General features: G+C 38.3%; 2 protein-coding genes across 3 annotated transcripts in view; one reads left to right on the top strand and one right to left on the bottom strand.

The window, feature by feature from the left end:
• stmnd1 (stathmin domain containing 1) overlaps positions 1-16,740 on the bottom strand; it is a 27,560-nt gene extending 10,820 nt beyond the window's left edge. The window contains exon 1 of the mRNA XM_082520583.1: positions 16,697-16,740. The gene's annotated coding sequence lies outside the window, so the exon portion shown is untranslated. The remainder of the gene's footprint in view (positions 1-16,696) is intronic.
• Positions 16,136-17,540, top strand: LOC309698257 (uncharacterized protein). 2 transcript variants are annotated; one of them, XM_082520585.1, is made up of 5 exons: positions 16,136-16,511; positions 16,702-16,878; positions 17,020-17,079; positions 17,175-17,243; positions 17,359-17,540. In XM_082520585.1, exons 1-5 carry the CDS (start codon positions 16,433-16,435, stop codon positions 17,460-17,462), a joined length of 489 nt encoding a protein of 162 aa, XP_082376711.1. In that variant the 5' UTR covers positions 16,136-16,432; the 3' UTR covers positions 17,463-17,540. The 2 variants fall into 2 exon arrangements, with proteins under 2 accessions (XP_082376711.1, XP_082376710.1); XM_082520584.1 differs by having other exon boundaries at positions 16,176-16,511; positions 16,699-16,878.

Here is a 17,540-nt window from a genome sequence, read left to right as displayed (position 1 = left end):
TGAAATGTTTACAGCACTTGAGTTACTCGCCACGGCCATCCTAAATGCTAAAAACACTAAACTTTAATTCTAAATTACGTAATTAACGTTAACCAGAAAAAACAAGCCAAAGTCGAAATGTTGCTGAGCTGACCTGTGGTATGCTATGTCTTCTAAAGCACGTATAATGTAAACAGAACTGGTCTTTGCACAGAAGCCTGTGGAGCTTCATAATTAACCTCAGTGTGTGAAGAGGACTCTCCATTTAATAATAGCTGTAATAAAATGTTCTGGCCGACGGTGTTAAACGCTGCACTTGGGTCTAGCAGGGAAGATTTCAACTTTTCAATATGAATGAAGGCTGAAAACTGATTAGATTAATGTCTGATGATCTTTTCTGTGCTTCTTCAAGTTTGTAACACCAAACATATTAAAGGATGATGTAAGGCTCACAGGAAGAGTTTAATTAGACACACATTTACTATTTTTCTTTATACTCTTTCTTTCTTGACATGTTTAATATGATTACTATCAGAGGAAAAAATGAACCTTGTGTAGTCTAAAAACTTTTTTATTTAATCAAACTGTAATGTTGTTGAACTCTGACGGACGTGTCTTTTAATCTTGTCAACAAATCCTTAATCATCTAAATCTGCCATTTATCATCTTGTAAAATGTTCCCTCTGCTTCTGTTGCACATCTCCCCGGACACTCTCTGCTTCACCAGCCCTGTGCAGGTGGTCCAACCCCTGCCTGCCTCCTTAAACTGGGGTGTTTAAATCTCTTTACCTCTGTTGTGAACTTCACACAAAGTTTGTGGTAACAAAATCAAACTGACGAGGATCTCGTTTGAAAAACACACACACTCACGAGACAAAATAAAAACAGACTGCTCAAAGCAAAAGCAGAGCCCTCACAGCTGGTAGTACAAACACAGTGACAACATGCGTATTAGATACCCTCAGTGCCAAAAGCATAAATATGAAAAAATGTGATCACCAAGAATATCCTAAAAATGGCATTGAGGTGCGTGTTACAGTAAAGAAAAAAAAAAGTAGCCAAATTTTCATCGGAAAATGTTGAATTTTAGTAAAAACAATGCTCTGTAGTTTGATACTGTCGTTACAGACAAAGCAGATGTTTAAAGCCTTTGGACGCACATTTGAAACGCACTCATTCTCCTTATCAGCTGGAAACATTAAAGCCGTAAAATGACTTTTTCAAACGGATAAAAACTATTGAACAGCAGCAATGTTGAGCCTGTTCCAAAATTTGAATGTACATGTGTTGAAGGTGCGGGTCTTGTTGAATTATTAAACATACTTTCTTTAATTTTTCGAGCCACAAAAACAACAACTTTTAATTTTCTTCTGCTTGAGTCTCGGCCTCGGGTAGCTCTACTTATCATTGCTCAGTCAGTCGTCTGTTTGTGCTACTTTTTTTCAAGGAGCAGTGGATTATTGGTAAGGGTGACTTTATGTGTTTAGCTACTTAAGTGGAAGTACTGTGGAAAGTTTTACCTTACATACATAGATCTACCAGTACAGCTTCTGAGGTAACTGTTTACAAAATGTTATAATCTATTCAAAGGTTCTTTGCAATTTTACATTGATAAACATTATCCTTAACACATTTGGCCCACATAAAGTACTATGGCCATCACACGGTCATTTAGAATTGTTTAAATAACTCGTGTCTTAAGTCCTTCCATCAAACAGAAAATTAAAAAAAAAAAAAACATGGTTCACTTTTACATCACAAAATGTTAGAAATATAAGCCGTTCATAACAACCTGAAAGGTTGGGAGTTTAAAATGCAAACCGATGGAAGCAGAAGTAGAAGACTATAATGTCTCAGAGCACACGGTGTCTATTAATGTGTAGACATGTATAAATAAGAGCTTAATAAAGATGCTTAATTTCTTAAGAAATAAACAGGTGGAGTGATCTTTATCAAAAGTGGATGTTGCATCTGTGGCTAAACCCCTGTACCCAAAAAAACTTTAAAAATCTACTGTGTGTGAGGCTGTGTAAGTAAAGCTTGCCCTTCACACCTGCGTGTAATAAACCATTTGTTGGGGGTTGTGGATTTGGCACCTCAGCATTGTGAAAGTGGGGAAACATGTTTCTGGCTGTGCATAAGATTTCTGCTTACAACTTAGAATCTCAGTTCTAAATGAAATTCAGATGTTTTTTTTAAGTATGGCTAATGTATTAATTGACTTCTAAGGCGCACACACACACACACACACACACACACACACACACACAAGAACAACACAGAGAAGAAGAAGAGGGGGTCGTTTTACTACACATCATAAAAACGCAATCATTCATCTTCCAACTGTATCTTTCTGTTCTGGCTTTAGAGTCATAGGTTGTTTACTGAGCCGTACTTTGGGAGTCATACTGTTGTGATACTGAGGAGAAAAGGGTAAGGTTTGATAGACTAAACCCTTACACACATAACTTGAAAAACCTAAAGAGTGTGTGAGACTGCTAGCTGTGTTGTTCAGCATTAAACTCATCTACAAATGTGTTAGTAAAGAGCGACTTGTACTTCTGTCCCATTAAGCAACGGTTTAACAAATTTCACTGCAAACTATAAAAGGAATCTGGATTTATATAGAACATAGTAGTGATGGATTAAGTGCAGGAAACACTAGTATAAGGTGTCTATTGAACAAATCTCCTTCAGCGTTCAAAATGACCAAAGTGAGGCCTACAGGCGTTTCTCTCGGTTGGTTGTGTTCAGGGAAAAAGCAGCTAAATACACTGAGACTGCTCCCCATTGTTAGTGAGTTAACTCTGGATATCTGTAGGTTTTGTCAAACTTGGAGTGAACAAAAACAGAAAAACAGTAAAAGATGCAGACAGTGAAAGTCTGGTTTATTTCATGAACACAATGAAACATTTTACAGTCCACAGAGCAAAGTAGCATACATGATAAATAGATACACATAACATGAGAAGTAAAACTCGTCGTCTTACCACATGTTATATTCTGTAAACTTAAAATAACCACAGAAATTAGAGTTTAGTGTTTTAAAGTCATTATTAAAAACATGAGTCAACATTACTGAAGTGACGCTTTAACGATGCGTCTTATCACCGTGTTTATGATGATAAAACATGTTCTCTCGTTAGTAGTTGTCTGCGCTGTCACTTGTCATGAAAATGTCCAGAGCCAGGGTTCCTCTTTAATCACCATTGATCATTAATAGGGTCACAAAAGATTTGTCACATTATCCCCATAAACAAAATGCTTTTATAGAAATCATTGTGATACAAATATTTAGATTCTTGATTCACAATGTGCACGAACTCAAAATCTTTAGAGGTTCATATTTATAAAGTATCGCAAATAATACATTTATACCATTGTATGAGCTACTTCTTGTAAAAACTGATTGAAAAAAGCTCCTGTCGTGACCTTCCTTCTGTGAGGACACACACACACACACAGAGAGAGAGAGGGGGAAGATCATTAGGATTGGAGGCGTTTTTGGATTTTCACTTATTGTTGGCTTTACAGTCACATAAAATTCATTCCAATTTTTTTGCCTTTGCTTCAATTAAGGTGTTTCTTTAAATCTACAGCAGCTTCCTTTTCAAAAAGTTTACTGACATAGTAAGGAAGTAGCTAGGGAACTCAGTAAGTATGAGCAACAACAGCTTAGGGACTGTTTCTACAATAAAGAGGAATTCATCATCATCTGCAGTTCATCAAAAAAAAAAAAAAAAAACAACAATTCAGCAGATCCTCAAAGTATGGATACAATCTGTTTTCAGCTGTAGAGGTACGCTTCATGTACTTATCAACATGCAGTTTAGAGGCTTGCATTAGAGTGCTTTGGTACTTGGGCCTCTTTTATTTAGCACGGTTATACCATTGTGTATTTAGCTATATAAATATGCTCAAGAGTCTATTGTATGTTTGTCATGCAATTAAAAATTCAAAAATATAATTTTTAAATCAGTAACTTTGCAAATTTAGAGGAAATGTTTTTGGATAACAAATGTGTCACATTTTCAACAGGGTTTGAATAATCAGCGTTAACACAGAGACATTTATGCGCTGGGTATAACAGACATCCTTACCTTGGAGCAGAGAAACACGGTGTATTGTTGCTTTTCTCTATTGTATAAGCAGCGCCCGACTGTCAGAAACGCTCTGTGCGGGTAGCAAAGTCGGATCCGACGCACATCCAGGAATCCGTGTGAAAGAAAGGTCTCGCTGCAGCTAGGCTCTCAGGATAGTCAGGCTTTTATTTATATTTGCATTCTGGTGCGTTAAAGCAGCCTCTGTGTCCCGCTTGGATCCTCATTCCGAAAATTCAGATATTTAAATAAAATGGTGAATTGGCTAGTGATGAGGAGCCACTTAGATCCGTAAAATGAGGTTTGATTAAATTAAACTCTTATGAACAGCTATGAACTCTACCTCTCTGCTGATGTGTTCCAAACAAGCAATGTTTTCTACACGTCCAAACTGTGTGCTAACTACCTCACACCGCTGTGTCTGGGATCCGAAAAAATAAAAAGTTAAAACGCTATACCTTGCGGCAGTTGTGAAGTGCTGAGGAAACTACTGTGTGTCTGATGGGGTGTTTTTATATAGGTGGACTTGGTTTCAGTTGGCCTCTGACATGATAAGATAAAATAAAGGAAACTGATTGTAATGGAACTACAGTGCTGGGATGCTCTTGATAAGGGAGCCTCTTTTATTGTTTTATGACTTGTTTTGCTGACTGTTGAGGGCCTAACTGTAACCAACTCTGTCTAACTGTTGCAGAGTTAAGAATCTGTAGTTTTTAGAAGTAACACAAGAAAAGTTTATTTCTAAAGGAATACCTGTTGTTTGTGGTGCTCTATTTAAAACTATTAGTGTCATGAACCAAAGTTCAGCGCACAAGCTGGACCCAGAAGCAGAGCCAACACACACAGGAGTACGAGAAAATAAACTTTATTTTAACTGAAGGTGTCCCGGGAGGGTAGAAGGAAAACACGCGTGAAACTCGAGAAACCAAGGGACCGGGAGATGAGTCGCGCAGGAACGCCGAAAACGGGACTGTGGGAGGCTGCAACAGAAAAAGGACAAGAATTATTGGGGCGCGGGGAAATAGCAGCATACGTGGGGGAAGAGTATGAGTCTTACGGTGACAGCGGGGCCGTGGGAGCCGGAGGGAGGGGTGAGGGTCCGCGCTAAATTTGCAAAGTTACTGATTTAAAAATTATATTTTTGAATTTTTAATTGCATGACAAACATAAGAGAGTGATATTATACCCCTTTCGTCAAAAAAAGTGACAGGTTACTTCCGGAGCTCATTAATTATTCATGAGCTCCGGAAGTCCGGAAGTAATTAAATTATTCATGAGCTCCGGAAGTAGGAAGTAATTAAGTAATAAAAATATGATATTCATAAAAATATGATATTCATAAAAATATGATATTCATAAAAATATAATTGATTATTTAGAAAGTTTCTTATATATCAAAAAATAGCATTCTTTTATTTCTTTAAGCAATTAAATTTTTATTTTAATTTTTTTATGCTCAAAAAACGCCATCTGGTGGCGGGTCAGTGTGTGTGCGCGCGCCCGCGCGCGCCCGAGGCTGTGTGTCTGGGCGCGGGGGCGCGCCCGTGTCTCCGGACCGTGCTCTCTCGGGCTCCGTGCTCATGTGTTTAAAAATGTATTAAACCATATTAAAATTGTTTAGTTAAACTTGTGCTTTTGTAACGTTCAGTATGGCCACAAACACATGCTGCATGCCTTGGGGGAAAACTTTATTTCGATTTATATGCATTTGTAGATTTAGAATAAAACTCATACTCGCGATCCCCTAACCCTCCTTAGATGCATAAGCAGGGAAAACTCCTTAAAAAACCCTCCGCGATTTCTCCAAAACCCTACAATAACTTGTTAGGGTACCCCCTCTATTCCCAAAACCTTATATTCGATAACAGGGGAAATCCTGAAAAAATCCTTAGTCTTTTTTCTCAAATTCAGCGCCCCGCGGCTCCCTTCATGCTCAGCCAAACAAAGCCAAAACTCCTTTTAAAAATTTCTCCGCGATTTCTCCAAAACCCCTAGAATAACTTGTTAGCTACCCCTCTATTCCCAAAAACCTTATATTCGATAACAGGGAAAATCCTTATTCTTTTTTCCTTCAAAAACTTCCCTCTTACTAGCAAGCTCTAAAATTCAACGCACACTCTAAGTTCTACCTCGCTCTTAATCTCCGATCCACAACTTCTTGCAGAGCACAATTTTTTCCTGCTTGTTCGCTCCCCGCTCTGCTCCCTAATGCGCTGCTTACCTCGTTTGAAAATTCCCCCCTTAGACCAACTCCGCCTCACTGCGCCCCGCTGCCAATCACATAACCCTTGCACCGCTCCCTTCGCACCCCGGTTAGCCAATCCGCTCCAGGTCTGATTTTACGATCTCCCGCTGAGGTTAAGACTATCTTCGAACCCCCAGAAGACATCTGACTTCAGACGTATCAACAACTGGCGCCGCTCAGACTGCTTGCGAGTTCGCATAGGGAGCGGCCGATTTCAACAGCAACTTGCGTCTCTTTCCTTATCCGCATATCATTCGGTAAGTGTTAATCTTCCTCTCTAACTACATTTTTGCATTTTCCTTTTTACCATTCTGTCAATCCTTTCATTTAAAAAAATAAATAAATATCACAATGGTTTGTAACAGGTACAATACACCATCCATCCATCCATTCGCCTCCACTTATCCTTTTCTTAGGCTCGCGCGGTGCGCTGGAGCCTATCCCACGTACAATACACTTTAAAATATATATAAGCTCCACTTTTAACTCCCGTAAAAGTTTATACATTACATGTCTACATCACCTATCATGGCCTCATCAGGTATCTCATATCATCTTGTTATTATTATGTTATTTGATATTTTGCTAGTTTGCGTGTTTTAAAACTCTTTTTGTTTTTCTTTATATTTTTAGACCCAGATGTGTTAACCTGATCCCTGCGAAACACCAGCTCTGCGTGGATTTTGACCGCGAGTGACCGGATGTTGTTTCCGGCCTGAGGTTGCCTGAAATGCCGTGAGGCTCGTTTGAAAGATTGCGCCCGAGACCAACTCCGCCTCCAAGGCATGCCTACCTTTAGCTGCCACCAGTGAGATATCAGAGCCGGGCTCCACATATCCAATCAGGAGCACGAGCAAGACAGCTTTTGCAGACTCTCCAGAAATATACAAGTCCTTACCAACTGCTCTGCAACCCAGTGTTTCTGGTCCCCTCACTAACATCGCTTTTTGAGATATTTTTTATGAACCACCAAAAAAGCAATTTTACCCCACAGTACAGAAGACTGGGTCTGAGGGCAGCAGCGGGGACAAATGATTGTAATGAAGCGACGGACATTTCATGGCTGGTCTTGCATAATCGTGAGTTATTATGTCATATGGTGATAAGTACATAGTTTTGCAAGAGGCATACAAGCACTGTGGAAAAAGTAATCATAAAACTGTTTTTGTGAACACCCTACGTTATGCTTTAAAAAATGTGATACATGTAATGTGATCATCAAAGAACATGATTTAAAAAAAAAAAACAACTTTTATTCTTATGCTTTTAAAGTATGTCAGATTATCTTAAAACACTTATTTGTATGTTATAATGTTTTTCTTACACCATGTGTAATTTTTATAGACACCTTATTCATTGTATCAATGTGTAATTATGTATCTTTTGATAAATAAATAAAATATTTAATCTTGTATTTGTGTACTTTCTGGTGATTCAATAAAAAATTAGTCACATATCGCTCTGATAAACACAGATGGCTGAAAGAAATGTTTGATGGAACAAAGGAAACAAGTGTCTTGCTGCTAAACTTTTAAGTCACCATGGTTTAAATGAGAAAGTCTGTATGTAAAACATGAAAAACTCCATATCAGTGATATCTACAAAGGTGTACTCATTTCTTTGTAATGGTACTTTACTGTTCCAATGAAACAAAAAGAAAATCTCATTTTTAAAGTACATTTTTCGGCCATCCTGACCTATTTTCAGGGGCAAGAATGTTGATGTTAGACTGTGTTTTAAATCAGGTTGTGATCTTAAACTAACTATCACAGCACTGATTTCAGTTGTAATCTCAATTAGAATCCCAATTTGGCTTTTCTCCAGTCAGTGTTATGGTGAAATTTAACTTGTTCTTTTGTGTAATTGCACATGGCCCAGCAAAGGACCCCTTAGTAAACTGTACAGCATAAGTTTTCAATTCACTTTTGTCAGAAAACTTCACAGTATGAGAAGTTACAGCACAGTTTCTCCAAACGTGTGGTTCTTTTTCAGCCAGCGTGCTTTTAGAGCATCTACATTAGCTCATGTAGTAAAAGTACAATCAGTAAGTGTACTTTAACATTTGAGATTCCGAGTCACTCTTGCTTAGATCATGTGAACTATATCATGAACCTTTTTTTGTATAATGCATCAAACGTGTTCAAATCAGTTTATTTTCAATTTATTTTAACTAATCTAGAGACAAGCAACTCCTTTTTAGCTTCTGTTATGTATTTACCTCTCACACCTTAATCTAGATGTTAGTGTTCTCAGAGTTAACATGTCTCATGTTGCCATGTTGTATTTCTAATACCCAGCCTCAGTGTTCGCCCTGTTGACCCTCAAATCCAAACACCAATGATCTAGATATTCACAACATTCATAAGGAGATTCTTAAGGTCTTAAGTTTTGTTGTTTTTATGTTTTACAAAAAAAAACTTCACATTTTTTATATTTTTAAACGAAAGTGACATGCAAGGATATTTTTCTTTAGTGATGTTGCTTCAGCAATCTCAAATACTAATTATTCTGGGAATTTTTATGGTCAAACTATGTGATTTTCCAAATGTGTGTGTGTGGAGTAAAATGACCTTGTTCTTATGATGTTGTCACCGTGAATCATTTAGGATTAACAACACAAATTGTATCGATAGCAGAAACAGTCTTATAACTTATAATTCTCACACGTTACCGCTAGTTTTACAAACGCAGTCTTCTTCAGCTCTGTTTATGTAGCTTTTATGAAACTGATTTTCCATAGTACAAGTAGAATTTAATTTTTCTTTGCTCTCCAGTATAAATGCAATAATTTGCAGGCTTTTTACTGAAACTCTCACAATGCAACACTCAATGCTCAGAGCTTCATATATCAACAGCTCTGAAAATATCTTCTTTTTTAAAGTAATGTAGGACAGGATCTCTCACTCTCTGTGTCTCAAAAAAACCCAACTAAACTGGCAATCACCACTAAACAAATGAAAGTAGTTTATGGCTTTTTTATCAGCTGCATTTCTTTCATTTATGTATTGATCCCATTGTTTATTGGTAATGCTTTTAGGTCACTGTTTTAGCATGTCTGCCTCACACTCCATTTAAACAGTTTAACAGATAGTGGGGTCTGGTAAGGAAGTTGGGGGGAAGCAGACAACTCCACAGGAAGAGTCTTTTTGTCTTTTCTCCACTGTAAAAGATAGCAAGGCAGTGTGAAACTTTCTTTGCGGGAAAGACAAAACTGAGAGCCATGCTAGGCTCAGTGAGAGACTCTGCTCACCCTCTGCCCCAGCGATGGCAGTCCCTCACCAAGCTTGATTTCTGTTCTTTGTCTTGATTAAAGAATGGTAGCTACCGCTCATCGCTTGTCTGCAGGCTTTATTAAACAGAAAACTTCCACAACAACCTCTAAACAGTGGTTTATGGCTTTTTGTCACCTGCAACACCATGTAACACTTGGATGTTAGATTCTTTTACCAGTCAGTGTTGTTAGCCCCAACCCCCAGGCTCCAGGTGTCTGAGCTCTAACCCTGGCTGCCAAATGTCCCCCTGAGGCCTTTGTGCCTTTTACCACCAGACTAAGTTTGTAGTCCTATCTACTAATATTATTTTATTTTTTTATTATAGCACAAGTTTCAGTTAGGTTACTACTTTGACTTCCTCAATTTGAGCACATTTCTGACCCGATACTTTATCAAGCTTTTACTCGAGTGTTTTTGACACTAGCAGCTGTACTTCTACTTAAGTGAAAATTGCCTGCAATTTTGCCACCTCAGTTGCCACTTTTCTGGAGTTTGTACACTTTTTATATTGAAACGTTCAACGTTTTACGTGTTATCCTTGATCACAGTTCTAAACAAGTTAACTTTCTTCACTTCAAAGTAACCCAAAAAAGAAACTATATGTCCAGTTCTCTTTACTCCAAACCTGGTTTAAGGCTATGCTGTTGTTGTGATATGGCCATACAAATAATATTAAGTTTAATTAATCTTTTAAAAAAATGGCTGCTTCATGGCTACCTGTTCAGAGAATTTGCAGACTTTTATGGAAACTGTCACAATGTAACACTCTCACTGTCAAAACAGGGTTGATCCATGTTTCTATGAACACTGATTAATATATCAACAGCTCTGAAAATCCTTTTTTTTTTTTTTAAGTAAAGCAGAACAGGATCTCTGTATCTCTAAAAATCCCAACAAAACTGGCAATCACCTCTAAACAAATGGAAGTAGTTTATGGATCTTTATCACCTGCAACACCATGTAACACCTAGATGTTAGACTCTTTTACCATCACATTTGCAAGGGTTTATGTGTTATCCTTGATCACAGTTCTAAATAAGTTAACTTTCTTGACATAAAAGTAGCCCAAAGAAGACAAATATATGTCCAGTTCTTTTTTACTCCAAACCTACTGATCGGAAAACATTATGTGATGCTGGAAGTTTTCAACCTATCCATCTGCAAAACAAGTTTACCTGTAAGCCAACACATTAGACGTAAGCAAATTTGTGAAATTCCTGAACAATGTGCTTTGTGGAGTAGCAGTAGTACTAGAACTAGTACTAGTAGTCCTAGTATTCTGCAGCAACCAGGCTTCAAGAGTGATCACTCTTCTGGCTTTCAAATGGTGAAAACATGTCACAGTCTTAACCGCAAATCAGAAATGTTGGTAAATTTAAAAAGGAATTTAAACGTCAGCTTTGACATAGACACAGACTTTATTAATGCCACACTCAGGAAATTCACATGTTACACATGATTTAGCTCACCTGCTAACTCCCCAGAGCAATAACCACATCAGCATCATTAGCCTGAGTGTTGATCCTCCAGGTGAGTGAGTGGAGTTGAGTGTGTGTGTGTGTGTGTGTGTGTGTGTGTGTGTGTGTGTGTGTGTGTGTGTGCCTTAGAAGTCAATTAATACATTAGCCATACTTAAAAAAACATCTGAATTTCATTTAGAACTGAGATTCTAAGTTGTAAGGAGGAATCTTATGCACAGCCAGAAACATGTTTCCCCACTTTCACAATGCTGAGGTGCCAAATCCACAACCCCCCAACAAATGGTTTATTACACGCAGGTGTGAAGGGCAAGCTTTACTTACACAGCCTCACACACAGTAGATTTTTAAAGTTTTTTTGGGTACAGGGGTTTAGCCACAGATGCAACATCCACTTTTGATAAAGATCACTCCACCTGTTTATTTCTTAAGAAATTAAGCATCTTTATTAAGCTCTTATTTATACATGTCTACACATTAATAGACACCGTGTGCTCTGAGACATTATAGTCTTCTACTTCTGCTTCCATCGGTTTGCATTTTAAACTCCCAGCCTTTCAGGTTGTTATGAACGGCTTATATTTCTAACATTTTGTGATGTAAAAGTGAACCATGTTTTTTTTTTTTTTAATTTTCTGTTTGATGGAAGGACTTAAGACACGAGTTATTTAAACAATTCTAAATGACCGTGTGATGGCCATAGTACTTTATGTGGGCCAAATGTGTTAAGGATCATGTTTATCAATGTAAAATTGCAAAGAACCTTTGAATAGATTATAACATTTTGTAAACAGTTACCTCAGAAGCTGTACTGGTAGATCTATGTATGTAAGGTAAAACTTTCCACAGTACTTCCACTTAAGTAGCTAAACACATAAAGTCACCCTTACCAATAATCCACTGCTCCTTGAAAAAAAGTAGCACAAACAGACGACTGACTGAGCAATGATAAGTAGAGCTACCCGAGGCCGAGACTCAAGCAGAAGAAAATTAAAAGTTGTTGTTTTTGTGGCTCGAAAAATTAAAGAAAGTATGTTTAATAATTCAACAAGACCCGCACCTTCAACACATGTACATTCAAATTTTGGAACAGGCTCAACATTGCTGCTGTTCAATAGTTTTTATCCGTTTGAAAAAGTCATTTTACGGCTTTAATGTTTCCAGCTGATAAGGAGAATGAGTGCATTTCAAATGTGCGTCCAAAGGCTTTAAACATCTGCTTTGTCTGTAACGACAGTATCAAACTACAGAGCATTGTTTTTACTAAAATTCAACATTTTCCGATGAAAATTTGGCTACTTTTTTTTTTCTTTACTGTAACACGCACCTCAATGCCATTTTTAGGATATTCTTGGTGATCACATTTTTTCATATTTATGCTTTTGGCACTGAGGGTATCTAATACGCATGTTGTCACTGTGTTTGTACTACCAGCTGTGAGGGCTCTGCTTTTGCTTTGAGCAGTCTGTTTTTATTTTGTCTCGTGAGTGTGTGTGTTTTTCAAACGAGATCCTCGTCAGTTTGATTTTGTTACCACAAACTTTGTGTGAAGTTCACAACAGAGGTAAAGAGATTTAAACACCCCAGTTTAAGGAGGCAGGCAGGGGTTGGACCACCTGCACAGGGCTGGTGAAGCAGAGAGTGTCGGGGGAGATGTGCAACAGAAGCAGAGGGAACATTTTACAAGATGATAAATGGCAGATTTAGATGATTAAGGATTTGTTGACAAGATTAAAAGACACGTCCGTCAGAGTTCAACAACATTACAGTTTGATTAAATAAAAAAGTTTTTAGACTACACAAGGTTCATTTTTTCCTCTGATAGTAATCATATTAAACATGTCAAGAAAGAAAGAGTATAAAGAAAAATAGTAAATGTGTGTCTAATTAAACTCTTCCTGTGAGCCTTACATCATCCTTTAATATGTTTGGTGTTACAAACTTGAAGAAGCACAGAAAAGATCATCAGACATTAATCTAATCAGTTTTCAGCCTTCATTCATATTGAAAAGTTGAAATCTTCCCTGCTAGACCCAAGTGCAGCGTTTAACACCGTCGGCCAGAACATTTTATTACAGCTATTATTAAATGGAGAGTCCTCTTCACACACTGAGGTTAATTATGAAGCTCCACAGGCTTCTGTGCAAAGACCAGTTCTGTTTACATTATACGTGCTTTAGAAGACATAGCATACCACAGGTCAGCTCAGCAACATTTCGACTTTGGCTTGTTTTTTCTGGTTAACGTTAATTACGTAATTTAGAATTAAAGTTTAGTGTTTTTAGCATTTAGGATGGCCGTGGCGAGTAACTCAAGTGCTGTAAACATTTCATGAAACCTCATCAAAAGTTATCTGAGTTGGAAGGGTGGCTGTTAATAAGCCATTCTTAAGGAAGGAGAACAGAGAAAAATAAGGCTGAGGTGTGCCAAATTACACAAGAAATTGACTGGAAAAAGAAATCAGCTGTAATATGTCTTATGGAGTAATGAATCCAAATTTGAAATATGCATGGAAGAGGTCCGAAGAGAGATACAACAGTGAATGTCTATAGCCGTCTTTAACACAGCGTGGATACTCTACCGTGCTTTGAGGCTGGATTTCAGCCAGTGTTGTTGGAGCTCTTATCCAAATTAATCAAATTATGAATGTAGAAAAGTTCCACCAGATTTTGATCGACCATGTAATACCACGTAGTGTCTGATTGGCTTCAACTTCATTTTTCAGTACGACAATGATCGCAAACATACTGCCAATGTAGTCAAAGTATGCCTGGATGAAACAACGCATCAGTCATGGATTGATCTCTCCAGGGTTCGAACCTCAAGATAATCGAAGCAGTGTGGGATCATCTTGACAGAAAACAAAACAAAAGGCAGCCAGCATCCAAAGAAGAGTCTCGGATGTCTTTCAAGAAGACTGCAGAACTAAGAAAATACAAGAAAGCTTACCTATTAGAGTTTAAGCTGTGTTGAAGAATGAAAGGCAGCTTTAACTGGACAAAAGGGGAAAAAAATCCCACATTGACAGCTAACTCAAGAGACAAAAAGCATTAGAACTCAAGTCATTACCTTACTTAAGGATAAATAAGTTAATTAATTACATTAATGCATAAGCAGAAAATAACCTACAGTAACTGCTTTGTGATATGGAAGTGCAAAAGACAACTGAAAGGGAGGATAGTTTCTATATATGTGGTTTCTATTAAGGGACAGAGGAACGATAAGAAACGATAAGAAATCAAGGACAAGGAGTGTGGTGTAGATAAGTGAGGAAATCCGATCATTACTACAAATTTAGTTGAAATTTAAATATTTTAACTATGGTGTGTGAGGTGGGCCCCTGGGTGCCTCCTGTGAGGGCTGTCTGTTTTCCACATTCTGCAACGGTAAAATACGACTTTGAGACGGATATTTGTTTTACCAAATGGACAATTGCTGTTGACAAAACTCGCCTCATGGTTGACTCTTTCCCACAGAGGGGGGTGCTTTAATAAACTTATTCGAATATGAGCTTTTTTTTCCGCTAAGGCTTATTTTAGGGGAGGAGATGTACGAAATTATTTACCGGGTTACAAGCAATGATAATATCGGCTGTTGACTCCTCAACGTCATCATTTTCTATCTATTGAGAAAACCCATTGTAAAAGTACCCGCGGTGTGTGTGTGTGTGTGTGTGTGTGTGTGTGTGTGTGTGTGTGTGTGTGAAACAAGATCGCCTGTCGCTGCAATTATGGTTTGTTTTTCAGTCTCTCAAAAGGAAAAGTAGTATTCACTAAGGGATATTTATTCGTTTTTTACACATAGGCAGCCTGTAGGTTACAAGCGGATAGAAAGTTCTTCTTTTCATCACAAGCTATGGTGTATCTTAAAGGTTTTTTACAGCGTCTGTATTATAGGAAAATAAAATACTATTGAAATCTCTACAGGAAGTCACTCTTTATTTCCATTACAAACGCCGGTGCAGCTTAAGAAAGTAAAATTACATCCGCTATTGTAAAAAAAAACAGAGAAAATTGTCATAATATTGAAACAGAATTCAGACTATGAGTTTGCGGAAAACTAGCTGCCGCTCTGTCTCTCTATACATCACAGAATCATCTGCTGCATCACCGCTGTGCTTAGGGAACATGACGCATCAGGTCTGAAAATGACTAGACACTTCCGGAGTATTTCCGGTAGGATCGAGGCCTTCCATAGTAAATATGCTGTATTTGAATATGTCATATTCAAAGCCTTCTTCTTTGGGAGAGCAGATCTCATCGGACACAGGAGCGCTGCTGGGCTGCAGAAGGAAATCCATCCTGTGTGTCTGTGACTTAGAAATTGTGACGGACTCCTCCTCTCTGCTTTTTATTCTCCTCCCCTGCTGCAGACCCTCCCTCTAAAAACTTTTTTTTCCCAACAACAGATGGCGCGCTTCCGGGGTTCACCCCCCCCCCCCCCCCTTCTCCGGATGCGATTCGTCACGCTCATTACACACTTCCGGGGGGGAGGGGGGGAGGTCAAAAGGTCGTGATTAGGGCCATCAATCACTTCGGATTAAATTTTGTCATAAACTGTATGGGATTATCTCTCTCCCGTGTAAAAATGAATAAATATCCCTTAGTGAATACTTTTCTTTGAATACTACTTTTCCTTTTGAGAGTCCCTTTTACAAGGGACTGAAAAACAAACCATAATTGCCGTGACAGGCGATCTTGTTTCTCACACACACACACACACACACACACACCGCGGGTCAAGGAGGAATGAGACAGCGGTAGAGCTTTTTTCTTCATTACTTTTACAATGGGTTTTCTCAATAGACAGAAAATGAAAATGATGACGCTGAGGAGTCAACAGCCGATATTATCATTGCTTGTAACCCGGTAAATAATTTCGTACATCTCCCCATAAAATAAGCCTTAGTGGGAAAAAAAAGCTCATATTCGAATAAGTTTATTAAAGCACCCCCCTCTGTGGGAAAGAGTTTTTTTTTCTCAGAGTCGAGTTTAAACCATGAGGTCAGTTTTGTCAACAGGAGGCGAGCAAGAACAACTGTTGCCCATAAAGTAAAACAAATATCCGCCTCTAAGTCGTATTTTACCGTTGCAGAATGTGGAAAACAGACAGCCCTCCCAAAAAAGGAAATTGGACACCCCAACTCTCCCGACTGCACACACACACACACACACAAAACAGAGACCCGAAGGATGAGAAGAAAAAAACCCCCTCTCTAACTGACAATACAGATGCAGCGAAAAAACAGATGCCTCGCTAGACGAGGATAAAATGAGAGAGGGGAGTTAAAAGAGCCGTTATCTGCTCAAACCCTACTGTGACAGTTCTACCAATCGCGAGGAAGCATCCGAGAATATTATGTCAGCATTCCGTTCAAACAACACCGCCGATCAGAGCGCCAGGGCCATCTCGCCAGAAGTATTCGTACCTCACCCCGGTAAGTCTTTTTTTCTTTACGACTTTAAATTATATATCAACAGAGATGTCAATAATTTGATTACTTTCTTTTTGATTTCTACATCAATGATTTCACGCAAGTGGACTACGGTGCGATTAAATAAGTATATATCATTTTTTAAATAAGTTTAGATAGACTTTTTTTAACGAAACTCTGTTACTTACAGAAGCTATCGATAGCGCGGTGAGTAGCAGCATAAATCCGGCCGTTTTCCGAGGCGATTTAGACGCCATCCTCCCCGCAGAACCTCCGCCGCCGCCGCAGCGAAAAGAAGAACAAGAAGACGACGTTATTTTCGTCTCCGCATACCAGGAGAACTGCGGAGAAATAAGTTTTAAAACCGAAGGTAATCAATTTTTCTACAAAATAACGTATTCGAAAAGCCGAGTATGCTATACCGCCCCTCCCGACTTGGAGTGGTATAAAGTGTGCTAGAAAGTTGTTTTTTTTTTTTAAATCTTTTTCTTTTTGTTTTATTTCTCGACAGCCGAGATTGAGAATATACCTATTCAAACCCCCGCTACAGACAATCGGATGGAGGAGCGAGGTAAATAAAAGTTTTTCATTCTCAAAAATAGGAAGGAGGAGAGACACAATTTGTTTTCTTAAAACTTTTCTCTCTTCTGTTTTATTTCTCGACAGAGACCGATACAGAAAATCAGGCGGAGGAGGAACCGTCCAGAGCTCCTCCTCCTCTCAGGAGACTGAGAGGTAATTGACGGGGGATGAATCGACCCTAATAAATAATTATGTTGTATTAATAAACTTCTCCGCTCTATAAAAAATGTATGTTTTAAAAATACATTCTGTCTGTCTTTTCTTACAGGTCGACGGCTACGTCATAAGAAGAGAATCCTGGATGACCTCGCTTTCATGTACGCCATAACAGTCTGTGCATATGCATCAATATATCGACACAATGATCTGTAAAGTAAAGGGATGCAAAGTAAAAGCATACACATGTAAAAGTCTGTGAATTAAGAAATAAAGAAAATCATGTCGGAAGAA

Source organism: Aulonocara stuartgranti, assembly GCF_965226115.1.
Source record: "Aulonocara stuartgranti genome assembly, chromosome: 22".
NCBI lineage: Eukaryota > Metazoa > Chordata > Actinopteri > Cichliformes > Cichlidae > Aulonocara > Aulonocara stuartgranti.
Note: the sequence above shows the minus strand (reverse complement) of the source record. Positions and strands in the feature narration are given on the sequence as shown.

Bases quoted from the DNA above. Each gene is read 5' to 3' on its own strand.
- LOC309698257 (XM_082520584.1), top strand. From the start codon at position 16,433: ATGTCAGCATTCCGTTCAAACAACACCGCCGATCAGAGCGCCAGGGCC. The intron at 17,080-17,174 runs GTAAATAAAAGT...ATTTCTCGACAG, and splicing joins CAATCGGATGGAGGAGCGAG to AGACCGATACAGAAAATCAG. The intron at 17,244-17,358 runs GTAATTGACGGG...CTTTTCTTACAG, and splicing joins TCCTCTCAGGAGACTGAGAG to GTCGACGGCTACGTCATAAG.